This window comes from Pelodiscus sinensis, chromosome 6, assembly GCF_049634645.1.
Source record: "Pelodiscus sinensis isolate JC-2024 chromosome 6, ASM4963464v1, whole genome shotgun sequence".
Lineage (NCBI taxonomy): Eukaryota > Metazoa > Chordata > Testudines > Trionychidae > Pelodiscus > Pelodiscus sinensis.
In genome coordinates, this window is record NC_134716.1 from 110,481,909 (window position 1) to 110,500,733 (window position 18,825).

Genomic DNA, 18,825 nt, shown 5'->3' on the forward strand with positions numbered 1-18,825 from the left:
ACCCTTACATAGGGGTCCTGTGGTACATCTGCTATTATATGGGATTGTAAAGCTACAAAATGTGGCAGAGGGTTTTGGAAGCTATTTTTAGTAGAAAAAGGGATATGGTCTCTGAGAAAAGGTGTCTGGGCTTTCTCCTTCCTATTTATCAGTGTTCATTGGGATGTTAAAAATTACTCCATGCTCCTAATTTCATTCCCTATAATTCAGTTTATTACAACATGACAACAATGCACTTGTGATGTTTTGCTTTTAGAACTGGAAAAGCATCTTTATTCAATACAAAATCATTCTTTTGAGCTTCACAGTAATTAAACTGAATGGATGCTAGTTTTTCTGTGCCTGGTACGTGAACAAATAGATTTCTGATGGACTGCAGCATGGTAAAATTTTGTGTCATCATGAGTATAGTGTAGCAAGGCTGTTTCTGTATTTAAACTAAGGTCAATTAAGCATTAACAGACTTTTGACATTAAGAATGGAAATCTCTGTCCGTGTTGACAGCCCTGCCTCAGCGTTCTGCATTAGGGTGAATTTCACTTTGGTATTCAGATATGGTAGTGATGGGAACAGCTTAAGAACATAAGTAGAGAGAACTCTGTAGGTTGCATACATGTATAAAATTGTCCTTCAGTGCAATTTTTGAAGGCTTTCCCATCTTGCACATACATGACCATGGCTTGACTTTTGTACAGTAGATCATTATTACTTGGGTTCATGTAAAATTAGCCACCTTCCTGTTCCCCTCCATTGGAACCTGTTTTGCTGTTAAAGCCATAGACTCTCAATCCCTTTCCTGGGTAAATCAAGCTTCTGCCAGTCAACATCCAGGGGCAGGTTGGATTTCTTATATGGTGGATATTTTGCTGCCAGCTAGTCAACAGCAAAATGAGAAGTACCATGGCTTGGATAATTCATAGGCCAGCTGATCGGTCATGGAAACCTACCAGTCATATCCACACATCTGATCAGCTTAGAGAATTTCACCAGGCCTATCCTACCAAGTCCATACCTGAAAAACCTGTTGTAGGGCTTTTAATTAATTTGGTACAGGTTATCCCCTGCTGGTCATTGCCCACCAGAGGCTGCTCATGGCTTCACTCTCTGCTCTACACAACAGTTGCCTGGCTTCTCATCCACTAGGTTCTTGTGTTGTGTTCTCAGAACGTTGTGTTCTGTTTCAGCTGGATCTGGAGGGTTATCTTTTCCCATCTCAGCGGGCAACTATATTGGTGAGCATATTACATTTGGTAAAGAAATGAATTTGTGTGCTCTCCAGCAGTTTACTGCAGAGTGGCTCCTACCTTTTTTTAAGACAAAAGCAGCTCATTGATCTGGTTCAAAGAAACCCATTTAGAGTTTGTCATAGACCTGCTATGGTACATTGCAGCAGTGGGCAAACTTGATGGCCTGTTGAGCCACATACAATAATCTTTAGATGGTTTGAGAGCCTGGTACGCCTGCTGGGGCTCAGAGTTTCAGCCCTACACAAGGCACATACGGAGTCTGAAGTCCTGAGCAGCTGTAGGTGTGCCCCCCGGGTCTGAAGCCCTATCACTCCACTATAGATCTCTCCACCTCTCTCCCAGTTTGGTGTGTGAAGAATGGAGGGGAGGGTGTGGGGGGGCTCCGCAAGCTGTATTTTATCTGTATAAATGCTGCTAGTTTGGCGACCTTGGGCACAGAGGTTTTATTAGCTCATTGCTCAGGGTTAAGCTAGGGTTTGAAAACTGATATAATGCAAATTTCTAATGTTTCAGCATTCAAGTGATGGGAGTAGGGTTTGGTTTCTTTTTACAAATGTAGGCCCTGGAACAGAGGGGAAAAATAAGTACAGATGTTATGTCATTTGACCTTTCGATTGCCATGATTTTTCATTGTCCACAAAGGCATGTGTGGCCACAGTCTGATTTCCCCTACCCCCCACCCCAAACTCCTGGAGTAAAAAAAGAAAACTTTAAAATGAATTTTTGTCCAATCTTCTATTTAGCAAATTGGAGAAAATCCTATGATCACACTTCAAAATGGCTCCCTCCACAACACAGGAAAACTTCTGCACAGTTTTTGGTGGGAAAATTTGTAGTTTTAAAATAATTACAAATTGGAATCAGCAATTCATTTTCTGCAACTGAAATTGCTTTTTTGGGAGATGTGACTCCGCATGCACTAAAAGAAATGCCCATTGTCCCTGAGTTGAAAGACAGAAGTAGTAATCTCATATTACCTATTAGTTTTCTCTGGCATCCTCCATCTACCAAGAAGACAGCATGTGTTTAAATTGAGTTCTAAATTTGGTTTAAATGCTTGTATTCCGTTTATATTCACGGAGTTTCGTTGGCAAACATATGCAATACTGTAAGAGATGCATACATGGCCCTGATCCTGAAACTATAAGTATGCAAGTGGGATGCTGTATTTAGAGCCTAATGAAGATTGTGGGCCTTGGTGAAGGTCCAATAGTGTGCTTGTATGATGACAGCTGCAGGATTTGGGACCATTTTTAAACCAGCGTTCTGTGATTAGGCTAGCATTGGTAAGTCCAGAGTGTGAAAAATACTGAATAAAGCATGGCTATTGGAAATGGAAACAACTTCACAGACTGAGTCCTTGGTCTCTGCTACAAATTTATAACAGTCTAACTGCATCACTCGAGAGTGGAATTTCCATATCCCTCAAAGATGCAGTTTTCCTGATTTAACCCCCCCTTGTAGGACAGTGCCATGCTGACAGGAGTGCTTTTATCATTAACATAGCTGTTACCTTTCCGGGAGGTTGGAGTAACTCTGCAGATGAGAGAAGCTTTCTGTGCCATTGTAAGTGTCTGCAAGCCCTAAGGTCAGAAGGTAACATAGTAATCATCTACTCTGACCTCCTGTAAACTGAAGACCATAGCATTTCCTTGAATTCATTCCTATTTGAACTGGAGCATGCCTTTTAGGAAAACTTCCAGTCTTGATTTAAAATTGACCCATGCGGGAGAATTCTCCACAACCTTTCATAAATTGTTCCAGTGGTTAATTACACTCATTTAAAAAAAGATAACTATATTTCTGGTCTGAATTTGCCTAGTTTCACCTTCCAGCCATTCCATCTTGTTATACCTTTGCTAGATTGAAGAGTCCTATATTATCAAGGATGTATTCCCCATGTAGGGAAACTATTATAAACTGTGATCAAGTCACATCTTAATCTTCTGATTGTTAAGATGAAGAGGTTGACCTTTATCTTGACATATTCAACAATCCTTTGAGCATTCTACTGACTTTTCTCTCTACCCTATTCAATTTCCTTCCTGAATTTAGACTTCAGAACTGGACACAGTATTCTAGTGCTCCTCACAGCAATGCCAAACAGAGAAGTGATCTCACTTCCCTGTTCCATTTGATACTTCCTTGTTTATATATCTGAGGATTGCATTCACCCTTTTAACTACAGTGTTGTCCTGGAAGCTCAGGTACAGCTAATTCTCCTTCATAACCCCTAAATTCTTTGAGAGTCACTGCTCTTTGCTCTTAGAGGTGTGACTATGTTTGGCTATATTGATGTACATATTGGCTGTTCACCAAGTGATATTGCTGTGTGTCAGTAACATTATTTACTACTCCCCTAATCTCTGTGTCATCTGCAAACTGCCATTGACTTTTCTTTGGGAGGAGGGGTGTCATTGTTAAAAACGCAAAATAGCATCGGTAGGGTTGCCAAGTCCCCGGATAGGTATTTTCGCCTCCTGTCTGGTTTAAAAAAAAATTAAGAAAATACCGGACACCTAAAATGTCCGGTATTTTCTGGGTTTTTTCCTGGCCAGGAGGCAAAAATGCTGGACACCTGGCAACCCTATGACACACTTGGCAACTGGGCCCAGCCCCTGCACCCGGACTTACTGCTTATCTGGTTCCACAGGGAAGCTGCGTTCTGGCTTGATCATGAAAACAAAATGACCACCAGCAAAAAGCCTAAAGACCATAGGGAAGCAATGCCTTCCCTGGGTCTTAGTGCTCAACCACTCCCCTGTTCCCTATTCTGACTCTGCAGGCACTCTGAAATTTATTTATTTATTTATTTATTGATTAATAACTCTGAGTCCTTTTTTTTTCCCCTCAACAACTTTGATCTCCCCCTCCCCCCCCCCAAAGAATTTTTTCCCTGGTGGGTTTTTTTTGGGTGGGGGAGGGAGAGGAGTGTTCGGTATTTTTGGTTAAACCATCTGGCAACTCTAAGCATAGGGCCAAAGGTGCTCAAAGGTGATTTGGGGACCAATCAGTTTGCTGACTTCTAACCCATTTAATGTGTGCCATGTTAGGTTTGAATCATTCTAGATTTTTCATCAAAATGTAATATGGTATCAAATCAAAAGCCTTACAAAAGACTAAGGATACTACAAAAACATAATTGCATTTAGAAGCCAATTTACCCCCCTTTCAGTCTCTAAGTTCTATATTCATAGAATCATAGAATAATAGGTCTGGAAGGGACCTCGAGAGGTCATCGAGTCCAGCCCCCCGCCCTCAAGGCAGGACCAAGCTCTGTCTACACCATCCCTGACAGATGTCTATCTAACCTGTTCTTAAATATCTCCAGAGAGGGAGATTCCACCACCTCCCTTGGCAATTTATTCCAATATTTGACCACCCTGACAGTTAGGAATTTTTTCCTAATGTCCAATCTAAACCTCCCCTGCTGCACTTTAAGCCCATTACTCCTTGTCCTGTCCTCAGTAACCAAGAGGAACAAATTTTCGCCTTCCTCCTTGTGACACCCTTTTAGATATTTGAAAACCGCTATCATGTCCCCCCTTAATCTTCTTTTTTCCAAACTAAACAAGCCCAGTTCATGAAGCCTGGCTTCATAGGTCATGTTCTCTAAACCTTTAATCATTCTTGTCGCTCTTCTCTGTACCCTTTCCAATTTCTCCACATCTTTCTTGAAATGTGGCGCCCAGAACTGGACACAGTACTCCAGCTGAGGCCCAACTAGTGCAGAGGAGAGTGGCAGAATGACTTCACGAGTTTTGCTTACAACACACCTGTTGATACAACCTAGAATCATATTTGCTTTTTTTGCAACAGCATCACACTGTTGACTCATATTCAACTTGTGGTCCACTATGACCCCTAGATCCCTTTCCGCCATGCTCCTTCCTAGACAGTCGCTTCCCATCTTGTATGTATGGAACTGATTGTTCCTTCCTAAGTGGAGCACTTTGTATTTCTCTTTATTAAACCTCATCCTGTTTACCTCTGACCATTTCTCTAACTTGCTAAGGTCATTTTGAATTATGTCCCTATCCTCCAAAGAAGTCGCAACCCCACCCAGTTTGGTATCATCTGCAAACTTAATAAGCGTACTCTCTATCCCAATATCTACATCATTGATGAAGACATTGAACAGTACGGGTCCCAAAACAGACCCTTGAGGAACTCCACTTGTTATCCCTTTCCAGCAGGATTTAGAACTGTTAACAACTCTCTGACTACGGTTATCCAGCCAATTATGCACCCACCTTATCGTGGCCCTATCTAAGTTATATTTGCCTAGTTTATCAATAAGAATATCATGTGAGACCGTATCAAATGCCTTACTAAAGTCTAGGTATATGACATCCACCGCTTCTCCCTTATCTACAAGGCTCGTTATCTTATCAAAGAAAGCTATCAGATTAGTTTGGCATGACTTGTTCTTCACAAACCCATGCTGGCTATTCCCTATCACTTTATTACCTTCCAAGGGTTTGCATATGATTTCCTTAATTACCTGCTCCATTATCTTCCCTGGGACAGACGTTAAACTGACCGGGCTGTAGTTTCCTGGGTTGTTCTTATTCCCCTTTTTATAGATGGGCACAATATTTGCCCTTTTCCAGTCTTCTGGAATCTCCCCTGTCTGCCATGATTTTTCAAAGATCATAGCTAAAGGCTCAGATACCTCCTCTATCAGCTCCTTGAGTATCCTGGGATGCATTTCATCAGGACCTGGTGACTTGCTGACATCTAACTTTCCTAAGTGATTTTTAACTTGTTCTTTGTGTATCCTATCTTCTAAACTTACCCTCTCTCTGCTTGTATTCACTACGTTAGGCACACCTCCAGACTTCTCGGTGAAGACCGAAACAAAGAAGTCATTAAGCATCTCCGCCATTTCCAAGTTCCCTGTTACTGCTTCTCCCTCCTCACTAAGCAGTGGGCCTACCCTGTCCTTGGTCTTCCTCTTCCTTTTAATGTATTTATAAAAGGTCTTCTTGTTTCCCTTTATGCCTGTAGCTAGTTTGATCTCATTTTGTTCCTTTGCCTTTCTAATCTTGCCCCTGCATTCCCGTGTTGATTGCCTATATTCATCCTTTGTTTGTTGTCCTAGTTTCCATTTTTTATATGACTCCTTTTTTATTTTGAGATCATGCAAGATCTCCTTGTTAAGCCAATCTGGTCTTTTGCCATGTTTTCTATCTTTCCTACACCTGCGTGGGCACGTGAACACTGATATCCACTCCTCCTACGACTGGCCCTATATCGGCCATATCACCTCCCATTAATCCCAAACCTCCTCACTCAGAATCACGACTCTCTCCTGCATCCGCAGCTGCATATCCTTCACCTTTCAGCATGGTACCTAGTTGGCTATATGCTTCTGAGCCTCTCTGCTCTGACCAGGTCAAGAACATTCTCATCCATAGTAGAAAACAGAACACACGATCTACTTACCTTGCACCGGGACATGATTCACTTCCTGGTGCTCTCAACACAATATGGATGGGTCCTCAAACAGTTCCCAGCCACTTTATTCTAGACTACATGATGCTCCTAAAACAGAGTGGATTGTCCTTAGCATCTCTGAGAGTCCATCTCGTGGCATTGACAGTCTTTAGGCACCCAATAGATGTCGCATCGTTATTTGCCCACCCTGTCACTAAGCTATTTCTTAAGAGTCTAATAAACTTAAACCTGCCTACACGTTTTCCCTCTCCCTTGTGGAGTCTGGACTTAATACTTGGGACTCTCACCACACCACCTTTTGAGCCTCTAGCTACGATTCCTCTCCACACCCTCACAATGAAATTGGTCTTTCTCATCACCATCACCTCTGTGACGAGTGAGTGAGATTTCAGCTCTTATGGCAGTACCTCCATGCACCCTTTTTAACCGAGACTGTGTGATCCTGAGACATCACCCAGCCTTCATCCCTAAGATCTCTTTGGACTTCCACCTTAACGAGCTAGTGGTGCTACCGGCTTTTTACCTGAAACCACATGCATCATCACGTGAGGCAATTCTCCACACATTAGACGTGCGCAGAGCACTAGCCTTTTACATAGAACGCATGAAAACCATTAGGAAAACAGACAGGTTACTAGTCTCTCTCACTGAACATTCTAAGGGAGAGCCTCTATCATCCCAACGGATATCCAACATTATTGTTGCCTGCATAACCCACTGTTATGCTGTACGAAATGTGCCACTTCCGCAGTGCCCTAGAGCTCACTCTGCGACTTCCACTGCTTTCCTGAAAGGTGTCCCTCTTCCTGATATTTGTAGGGCAGCCACTTGGGCTTCTCACGACATGTTTGCCAAGCACTATGCTATCCAGCGCAGATGGCTTCCGGATACTTCCGTAGCATCTGCTGAGCTTTCATCCATTAATAGATAATAGCCTCCAAATCCCACCTTCCTTTCCATGCGTGGGTACTCAGTCACCTACAGTGGAGCACCCACGGGGACATCACTCAAAGAAGAAAGTGAAGTTACTCACCTTGGTGCAGTAACTGTCATTCTTCGAGATGTGTGTCCCCGTGGGTGTTCCACTACCCACCCGCCTCCCCGCCTCGGAGTCTGTTTCTGTCTATTGCAGATCCTGAGGCGGGTCCGAGGAACTTGGTAAGACCGTATCGCATAGCACGGGAGAGCGCTATCACCATAAGATGCTCCTTCCCTCCCCCCCCGGCACATGCACGGTCTGATCGGGTACGGCTTTGAACATCTCCATCCTGCGGCGCTGGGGCAAGCCCAGCACCTACAGTGGCACACCCACGGGGTCACACATCTCGAAGAATGACAGTTACTGCGCCAAGGTGAGTAACTTCGCTTTACTGTTAGAAATCTTGCTCATGTCCAGGATTGTGAAAATTGAGAGCTGGCCAAATCAGTGAATATTATGAAAGGAATTTTTTTCTCACATTTGCATAAACTTTTCTACTGAAAACAGAGACCACAAATCTGTGGGCTGTTTTTTGTTTTTACTTTTTGGAGGTTGAAAGTTAAACATTTTTAAAGGGTGTTTTCGTGTAGAGGCTAAGTGCTTTTCTTATGAGAGTATGTAGGTTCAATAACATGCTCAATGCTGAGGCTTTTTAAGACCGATTGTCCTTAGGATAAGCTTCCAATTTAAATAATTTGTATTTGTAATCAGTTCTAAGTACATTACTCTTATTACTTTATCAGAATACTACATTTTACAGTGCAATAATATGAATGTCGTTAATGTGTTTTTAGTAGAATAGAATGTGATTTCCAAATATCTTCTAAAAATCATTAAACACTTCACACATGACATGACAAATAAAGGTTCGTTTAAGCTTATCAAAAGAAATTACTTGTGTGAGAGCTTCTCCCATTGTTCTGTTGCTAATGGATGGAACTGGCATTATCAGAGCCTATACCAGTCACTGCTAATGAAAACTCTCTTCTAGGTAAGAGCCTGTGCTTCTGAAGCAGAAGGATCTGAATTCTACCTCTTTCTCTCTCCTTTTTAAGATGACCTGAAGTGCAGCATGTAAATCCCTCTGTGGTCCTGAACTTTAGTAATACTACAGGTTGAACCTCTTCAGTCTGGCAACATCCATGGTTCGGCATGATTTTAGCTAGCTGGATGGTCACTTATCATGGGTGTGGCCAGTTTCCCACAGTCGAATAAAGTTTGTCTACAGCCACCAGTCCTGGCTTTCAGTGTTCTGTGCTGTTGTTTAGCTCTAATTTACCCCTAAATGTCTTGTAAGAGCCCAGTAAGGTGTGGAAGTGTTGGTAATGATGCTAGATAATATTGACCTCCCATGGTCTGGCAAATGTTCTGGGTCAGCAACAGTCAGGTCCTGAGGGTGCCGTATTAGAGAGGTTCAACCTATATTGTAGTTCTTGCTAGAATTTGTGGGTGTATCAAGGATTAGTATGTCATTTACAATTACCATTAGATCAGTCTGTTGAAATTTCAGAAAGATCATAAGGAGAGGCTAAAGATCTTGGATTAGAAATCCTGTTCCATAGCTCTGAACTATCTTTGAAATTGGAGTCTGAACTCAGGTTAAGGGGTTCTTAGAAGATCTTAGAATGATTTTGTTATATTAATTGTCAATTAATTACCTTTGTCAGGTAGCTGCAGACTGCTGGCAGGATGCATTCGGACAGGGATTCAGAGACAACCTTTGAGGAGGACTCTCAGCCAAATGATGAGGTGATGCCCTACAGTGATGATGAAACAGAAGATGAACTGGAGAGTCAGCTGCCTCCAGTTGAACCAGAGCAAAACCGAATCAACAGAGAGGCCGAGGAAAGCAGAGAAACAGTTAAGAAAGGTAATAGTATGACAGCAATTGTACCAAAATAACTAGTTACTATTGAAATATAAAGGTTCAGAGGATTGTTAAGAGTACCAGATATGCATAGATTGCTGAATTTAAGAATGAACTTAAAACTTTCTCCCTGGACAGAGCTACATAGATTAATAGAAAATGCTGTTAACCAATGTCAACTACAAAGTCAATCCACTGTCACCTACAAACAAAATCAGATCCCACTATAGCTATTTGGGCCCAGTGAAGTGACTTCACACCATTATCAAATAGGAGTTTGAGCAGATCCAGGCTTTTTATTTAGAAATGTTCACAGGTTGTTGGACTATTACTCCTGAACCTTTATGCAGACATATTTCTAGCCTTCTACTTGTTTTCTAGTTATTTTGTTTAAATTTATTTCTGAGTTAGCACAGAAATGTCACTTTGATAAACTTCTATGGGGGATGCTGACATCAGGTGCCCTAAGAAGAGGGATTGCTCTTTGGAAAGTATCTGGCACATTTTGGGTGCCCTCACAATTTTAAATAATACATGAAATAAACCAGTACCTGTCATACTGGGAGAATGGCACAAAAATTGTCAAGTTGAATTGCTAGTGTCTGATTTCTCATGCTATTATGACTAGAGAAAATAAACAGAAGCATTTCAAACATTTTTTTCACTAAGCAAGTTACTTCTGAATCATTTCTATTCATTAAATAATTTATACATAATGGAAGCAAACAAAGCGTGTAGATCCTGATGTTAATGTTTACCAGTGTAAATGAGAGTTGCACATTCTTGGAGTTTCAAGAGCTAAACTGTTTTCTAAATAAAACAAGTTGTCATTGGCAGCTGGACACTTAAACTAAAAATAGCAGTTCAAAAATATTTTTATTCGAGTAATCTCCTTGGTGGATTTTATGCTTCTCTTTGTGGCCTCTAGAGACAAAACCATAAATCAGCACTCTTGTGCCACTTTTGCTACTAGAATATATTCTAGCAGCAGTTTTTGATGGAATGTCGGTATACGGACGCTATTTCTAGCAGCACTGGAAATGAGACTTTGATGGCTATCTTTAGTTTGTCATTCCGCAATGACATGGTGAGCAATGTTGGTAACTAATTCAAGCATTTAATAATTAAGCTTCAAAGCTAATGTAATTTCATGATCAATGGGAAGTATGTGCTTCTTGAGTTTGTCTTCAGATGTTTCAGTCTGACTGGAAATTCCACAAGGTACAAGTGTGTCTGTTTACAGATGCAGTGATAATCTACGTTTATCTTTGTTTCCATGGCTCTGGATAAAAAAGTCAACTCTCTCTGCTTTACTTGCATTACTTGCAGAATCTGTGCAAAGACTAGAACTAGATTAGTCCAGTGGTTGCCTGTTGTCGGATAATGCTATAGAAATCCCATCCTTATTGATTTTTCCATAAAGAGAAGATTTGTTGAGTTTTCGTAAAAGTTGAATATTTAATGAACAGCAACAGGTTTTCTCTTCTCTTCCTTAGTGAAGTGTTAAATAAGAACCCTTCCAAGTAGTCTGGAAAATGTCTTTCCCCTCAGCCAAATTTCACTCACTTATTAATTCAGAATTCTGCACATTGTGCAGTCATCCATAGGGTTCCAGCATTTGCATCAATCTAGGTTATCATTAGGGTCCATGTACATGCAATTGTCAATGGATCTGCTTCATAAAAGCGCATATATAAACACCACATTACTATTGAGGACAGCACTTTAATCATGTGAGGGGACAAGCATCTCATAAACGGGTCACCTGGCACTTACTTTTTTTGCAGCTGTTTTGGCTGTTCAGTGAGACCATCTATTTTAGAACCTCAGTTTTCTAATAGTAAGGTTTATAGATTTATAGATTCTGAGGCCAGAAGGGATCATTATGATCAGCTAGTTTGACCTCCCTGTATAATACAGGCCACAGAACTTCTCCAAACTAATTTCAAGAGCAGATCTCTTAGTAAAAACATCCAATCCTTTGCTAAATGGCAGAAACATAAGGTGCTCATACATTGCCAGTGCTCTTGTTATAATTCTTTCTCAGTATGTGCTATAATGATTAACAGTAGTTAATGAGAAAAAAGGATTAAGACAACAGACTGGAAGCTGGTGTGTATATATATCCTGCAGTTATCTCCAATCTTTTCTCTATTTTAAACAGGTAAGGCAGGTTGTAACATGGCTCACTATTGACTAGAAAACTGCTTTTAAAAAGCATATATTCCCCATCCTCTGGGGCCATCCTGCTGGGATTCCCTGATAGTGTGGGGGTGGTTCAGTTAAGTCACTGTACCATACCCCTGCTTGTGGGATTCCCAGTACTAGTGGGTATAGTTCAGCATCCTTGTTGTGTCAGCTCACACATGTAACATGAAGAATAATTAGAGCAAGAATGATCTTGATCAGAGATGCTGTGGTCTAGCCTGTGGGACTATGTGTAGAGGGAGACAGACGAGGTGAAGAATCTAGAAAACTGGTCTAATGCAGTGTTCGGAAGTGGCGTAGCCTCACTCTCAGTGGGAAGGCAAATTTATGTGAAAATCAGTTAAAAAAAAAAACCTGTCAGACAAGTTAAGCAGAGTTTATTCTCCAGTGTGCACAGGGCCTAAATGACTGGGTTTTTAGGTGTGGGAGTGAAGTAAATAGTAGTACCAACAATATGGGCCTGAGGGCAGGAGTGGAAACTGGATAATAGTTGAGGAAAAGGGTTAGAATGTGAATAAACATAACATGAGGGTGTAGAATGTACTGGGTGTGCAAAAACTGGATTGGGCAAATAAGGGGAAGAATGAGGCAGTTGAACAAGGGAAAGGGACAAAATGACACAATGGGGCAGGGAGTATATAGGTGAGAATGCACAGGCAGCATGGAGGGAAGACAAGGAGCATCTGTATGAGGTATTGGTGGTGCACATAACTCAGCCAATTCCCTTCTCAGAGGAACTACTTGACCAGTTGTAAATTTACATCTGCATCCCAGAGACAAAGTGGATGAGTTTGTATTTTGTTGGACCAACTTCTGTTGGTGAAAGAGAAAAGCTACTGAACTACAGTTTTTCTTCCGGTCTGGGCATCTCAGGCACACCATAGTGTCCAGGCCTATAAAAAGATAGCATACTGCCACTTTGACATATACAAAGCTCCTTGGATTTCCTTTTTTAAATTTTTTGACAATTTTTTGCTGGACACAGGGCACCTCATCAGCAGATGGAATATTTCTTCGTTGTGGAAAATGAACTTTTATTGCTCTAAAATTTCGGTTATTGTGAGCAATTCCACAGAATTAGAACTAGCTGAGAGTTGGACTTCCATGATGAACTGTGTAGGATTTTTAATGAAACTGTGATGTGCTCTTCTCTAAGATCTAGACAGATGGTCAGAGATGGGTAAACTTTTAGATTTTGCTTGTTTTTTTTAATCTTAGAAATATTTTTGGGGTGTCAAGTCTGGTTTGCCTAGAATTGCTAGAGGATTTCTTGGGTGGTCCTAGAGGTGCACTATGGCTTTTCCCATTCATTCAAAAGGCAAGAGTGGAAACACACCCTTTCTTTGTTCATTAAGTAGTGGAATTAGATGGGTGGAGCAAAAGCAAACAAAAAATCATTTCTCTCAGTTGTTTAATTTCAAGCATTTTTTCATATAACATTCTTAACTCTCCATGTACCAGAGATGTTGTCTCCTAAAGTAGCTTAGAGTTCAGTTAGTTGCTTATACAGAAGACTTTTTAATGAAATCCTTTGAGGCCTTGTTTATCAATAATACAGAAATAAACAAGGGTTTGGAATCTCTGCTTGATTTTTTTTTTAACATTGCAAATTGCCTTAAAAGATATCAGAGGAGAGACGGGGTGAACTTTAAATCTGCAGACTTGTTTCCCCATTGTTGGAGCAATCAGGTATTGTGATTCATTTTGGCATGTGTGTGGCACTCCCTTTTTTATTTTTCTCCCTTCCCAGATTGCAGCTGGCAAGTTAAGGCAAATGATCGAAACTTCCATGAACAACCCCAGTTTAAGAAAACAACATTTTTATGCATCAAGAAAAGCAAATATGCCGTAAGCCATCTTCCTTTATATATAATGGTTGAGGTAGATTTTTTTGTCAGGAGGAAAACTTGTTAATTCATGATAAAATGTTGCAAGAATTAAACAGTGTACATGTACTATTATACCTCTCCAGTCTACTAGGTGGGTAAGTAATATCATCCCGGTTTCCTGAACAGATTAATTGAGGCAGAGAGTGATTTGATGAAGGGCTTGTCCACATGGTGATTTGCTGTGTGGCAAGCCAGGTGAATCTATATCAAAGTGCACTATGGAATGTACACTTCACCATCTCAGGGTCTGTATTGTCAGTTAGTGCATGGCTAGCTTGTGTGCTACAGATTCATAACTGGCTTCTCATGCACTAAATTGCTGTATACACTAATGAGCAAAAAGCAGTTTAGAATTTTGATTTCCTGAATCCCAAGGCTGCATGCATCAAATGTTAGTGATATGGCTATCACTAACATTTGAATCAAATAATGTGTAATTTTTTTTAAAAAAAATTACCTTTAGGCAGACAGCATCCTGGTCAAGTCAGAATTTGGTGCATTTTCAAAATAAATGATTATCGCCACATGCTTAAGTACAATGGTTTGGTTTAGAGTCAACAATGAGAAGATTCCATGTTAGGGATGTATAAATAATTTTATTTAAAAATTGTGTTTAAAATATACATTTCCAAAAACCAGTAGGATTATTTTAAAATAAATTAATCAAGTAGTAGTGCTTGTGTGTAGTTCAGGTTTTACATAACAAATAGTGGTATCAGGAGACTTCACACTGGCCAGCCTTGATTACTTTCATGGCATAATTTGTTTATTTTACAAATAAAATGTTTTTTTTAATTGTGATCCCTGCACCCTCTGCCAGTATCTGAAAAAAAAATTATTTCATATACATGAACATCAGTAATAAAGATTTTGGAGTCAGAATCCTTCTTACTGATCCTAATGATTGTTTCAGTGTAAGAATCTACTTGTCACCTAACAAGGTGCTTGTCTCTGCCTTGCTAACTAAAGTGAAAAGTTGTAAACTATTTTTGTGAGAAAAGCAGCCAAGTGTAATATGAATACCCAGAAGAAAGAGATGTGTAGAGTGAAAGATGCCATTCTTCATTATCTCTCTTCTGATCACAACATTGCAGAGTCTGGTTCATCTTTTTAGCTAATTCAAGTTAGAGATGAGTATCTGTTAAAAGTGCTGGATGTGTAGTCAGTACACATTCTCAAAACATAGGTATTGCTTCCCCTCCTGCTTTGTGCTTTGTAACTCAGTCCTGCTCGAAAGGGACAGCCTTTTTGGATGAGTGATCAGTATCGTGCCTATTTCCAAACCTTTATAGTTCCTTGGGACAAGTCTCAGCTATACATTTTTGTTGACACAACTATGTTGGTCAGGGTTTTGAAAAGACACAATTCCTGACCTGATATAGCTGCAGCCCTATCGTGTAGATGCCATTTAATGGCCAAGACTTTGCTTTATAGATTAGGATTGGTGTAGCTTTTTTAGCAGGAGGAACATTTGTTAATTCATTATAAAATACTCCAAGAGTTAGGCAAAACTGCTTTTATACTATTTTGGAGAGTGAGGATAGGGCTTGGATTGGAATAAGTTTCGTTGGCAAAAGCATGATTTTATCACATTCACATTAGGAGAGCTTTGTCAGTGTAGATATTCTAGTATAAAAAAACCTGCTTTTATGAGGATATCTTACACTTGAGAAATGTGTATGTCTGGTCTCAGTTGAGACTGCCTGTAACGATATCCGTTGTTCTGGTGTCCTGGAGAAAGACCAAATAATTTAGAATTGCTAGTTCCTAATAGGTTATCTATTTAGTTCTAGTCCTTTCTCCTGCTCTTCTGCTAGTAATTAGTCCATAGAACAGCCATCAGATAAGAATGATTTTTCAATCGCTACTGACATAGGTTCAGTTAGAAGGAGTTGCCTTGAGGTAAAAAGTCAGTATCCTGTTTCCAATCCCTTGATTTACACAGTGCTCCAGACAATCATTTTCAGCCATTGCTAGTCGAAGTTGGAAACAACAAAAGGAAAAGAACGTTAAAGCCAGCAGTCATTTTGGCTGATTTAACCAAGGCAGTGACCCTTGTTAAACTGGTGTGCATAATACACTTAACTTACATGCCATCTGTGGAGAGGCATTCCATAAAGTAAAACATTTTACATGAAATGCAAATTGGATTGAAGAAGTATCCATTAGTATATTGCTATTTAGACTGATTTATTTTTAATTTTTTTCTTAACAGGGGAATGCAATTAAGACCTACAAGTACAATCCGATTACCTTTTTACCATTGAATTTGTTAGAACAATTTAAAAGAGTGGCCAACTTCTATTTCCTGGTTCTTCTTATTTTACAGGTAAGATGTGATTACACAATAAAGATAATTATGATAAAATTAATATAAGTTGAATTACTCTGCAGTGCAGCTGAATATTAGTACTTTTTGTGACATTGCTATCATGAGACTAATGTGGACTTCATAAACAACTCCAGACTAATTATTTTTAAAATTCAGCACATTTTATATGAACTTGGAGTCTTACACTTTGTGTTAATCATTTTAGCTTAAATGTATGCTTGTTTAAATGTATGCTGTGTACACCCCTCTTAGAATACAACTATTTACTTAGAGTGTGAGCTCTTTGGGGTAGGAGGCATCTTTTTTGTTTGATGTCTGGACTGTGCCTAGCATAGTGTGGTTCCAGTCCATGACTGGAGCTCATAGGTTATCTCTTCATTGCCAAAAAAAAGTTTATTCTTAATTCACAGAGCTAACTCAGGTCAAAAAAGTACTGAACGAATGGCAATATAGCAAGCTTGTGTTAAAAGCCAACACTCAATCCCTGGATACCTTAGAGACTTTATATCAAGCTGCAAACATACGTTAAGATTTGCTGTGTCTTCACTGTTGTTTTAACCTGAGTTAACTAACCTGACTGAAGAACACACCTTTTGAAGAACTTCATGTGCTCAAATCAAGGAATTGGATAACTTGCATTCTTCTTCCGATGATGGTCCCTATTTTAGTCCACTGAGAGTTTATGTATATGCACTCTGTGTTTCGAGCCAGAGAATTTTGTCTGGGTCCACGCATGAACCCTGCCTTGTCTCATGGATTCATCTGAGGTAATGAATGGCAGGACAGACAGGCTGTGTCTCAGTTCCTTTTCACCGTCAAATAGTCTGTGTGAGAGAGCTCCATATCGACTTGCCAGTAACATACTTGCACACAAAAAAAGTTGCCTATAGTTAGTTTTTTAGAGTTTTACTGATTTTATTGCTTTTAGATCATTTTGTAGTGGCTTTAGGTGCTGGCTGGCCAGCTCTTGCACACATGCCTAATGTCTAACTCGGCAGTAAGCAGCCTGAGGCTGGACACAGTTCACCAGTTAGCCTTTGGTGAGCTGCTGGACACTTTATTTACCTGTGCATCTGCTGGTACAGCCACTCGCAGCCCTCTCCCAGCCACGGATCACCTTCCCTACCAATGGAAACTGTAGGAAATGGTGTCTTGATCCACGTCACTTCCCACAGCTCCTATTGGCTGGGAACAGTGAACCATGTCCAGGCCACTTATTGCCCACTCCTAATCCAACTGATCACCATACGTAGGATGAGGGAGGAATTTTTCCCCGGGTCAGATTGACAGTGCCTTTGCATACTTTTCTTCTTCCTAGGCAACGTGCGGGTGCTTGCCAGGATGATCACTTAATCATTTCCCTGCCATTTCAGGGGCACAGGCAGGGATGCACCTTAGTCCCTCATATTCTCTGACTGGCACAAAATAATGTACAGGTTGGACCTCCCTGGTCCGGCACGCTCACAACCTGGCCTGGCCTGGCCTTGCTGTGCTGCCAGTCCATCTTACCTGCTAGGCCAGGCAACGCAGCTCCCAGTGCACCGAGCTGCTCTGTTGACGCATGCTGGGCTCCTGGTTCTGCTGGGCAGCTTTGCTGGGGTGTGCCAGGCAGTGCTGCTGTTGCTCACCAGCTACGGGCAGCCCTGCTGGGTCATGCCTGGCAGCCCAGCTGCAGGAAGTCCAGCCACAAACCCTCCACCAGGACTCTCTGGTCTGGCTATATTGGATGTTTCAGGACCAGAGAGTTCAGATTTACAGAGGTTCAAGCTGTAGCTTCTTTGAGGGCTATAATATTTCAGTCTAATTTTGGTTGGGTAGTGTTGGATGTACAGGAGGTCAGGCTTGATGATCTGTTGGCTGCTAAAGTGACTCACCAAGTTGTTCTCTGATTTTTGTTTACGTTCACAGACAATTCCTCAGATAACCACTTTATCCTGGTATACAACTCTAGTGCCTTTACTGCTGGTGCTTGGTGTAACTGCAATCAAAGATCTAGTGGATGATATTGTAAGAAATATTTTCTTAATGTTAAAATTAATGATCAGTTACTTACATAGGTAAAAGTAAACATATTTCTTTTTCCTGTCCCCTTAAGGCTCGGCATAGAATGGATAATGAGATTAATAACCGAACATGTGATGTTATTAGGGATGGAAGGTATTGTAAAGTTTTTGCTTAACTTTGAAAGTAATGTTTTCACTGGTTACTGATTACTCCTGCAAAGTTTAAATTGTAGATTATATTGTACATTTAAATTGCAGTTCTGCACTGTTTATCTACCTGCATGTGTAACTCCTATTAACAATTAAAGTTAATTGCCTACATCCAATCTCTTGTGGTTTGAAAGAACAGTCACATAAAACCAAAAAACACATTGAATCTGTGCAAAGTGTGCGTTTTGGTGAAAGAGGTAAAAATATTCAGTTGTGTTTAAAGAATGAAGCCTATCTGTGTTGTAGTTTTTAATGATTTCAGGCCAGGTTTACTCTAGACCAAGCAGCTAAGCTTACGGTGCACAACTCGAGTAATGTAGAATTTGTAGCTGGAGTTAGCTTACCTGAAACTGAGCTTTGTGGTCTCCTCACAGTAGGATTCCGATGGGAACAAACATTCCCGTTGGTTTTCCTACCTCACAAAAGTACTGGATACCAGTGGGGATGCCCTCTGAGTTCAATTTATTGAGTCTTAACTAAACTCACTAAATACATAGCTGCAAGATCAGTCACAGCAGCAACTGTCTTCCTTTTAGTGTAGACCAGACCTGTGTCGTCAGAAACTGTTTGAATAAGGAATGTTTCTCTGTTGAGATATAAGGCTCTTCTGCTCTAACACTGTGGAAGTCT

The 18,825-nt window shown here is 40.6% G+C and overlaps 1 protein-coding gene across 1 annotated transcript in view; it reads left to right on the top strand.

The window, feature by feature from the left end:
* Positions 1–18,825, top strand: part of ATP8B1 (ATPase phospholipid transporting 8B1) — a 128,138-nt gene that overhangs the window by 63,923 nt on the left and 45,390 nt on the right. Inside the window, exons 2-6 of the mRNA XM_006116564.4 lie at positions 9,354–9,556; positions 13,512–13,609; positions 15,866–15,979; positions 17,891–17,989; positions 18,078–18,139. Coding sequence (XP_006116626.1) covers positions 9,376–9,556; positions 13,512–13,609; positions 15,866–15,979; positions 17,891–17,989; positions 18,078–18,139 — 554 coding nt within the window. The 5' untranslated portion in view covers positions 9,354–9,375. The remainder of the gene's footprint in view (positions 1–9,353; positions 9,557–13,511; positions 13,610–15,865; positions 15,980–17,890; positions 17,990–18,077; positions 18,140–18,825) is intronic.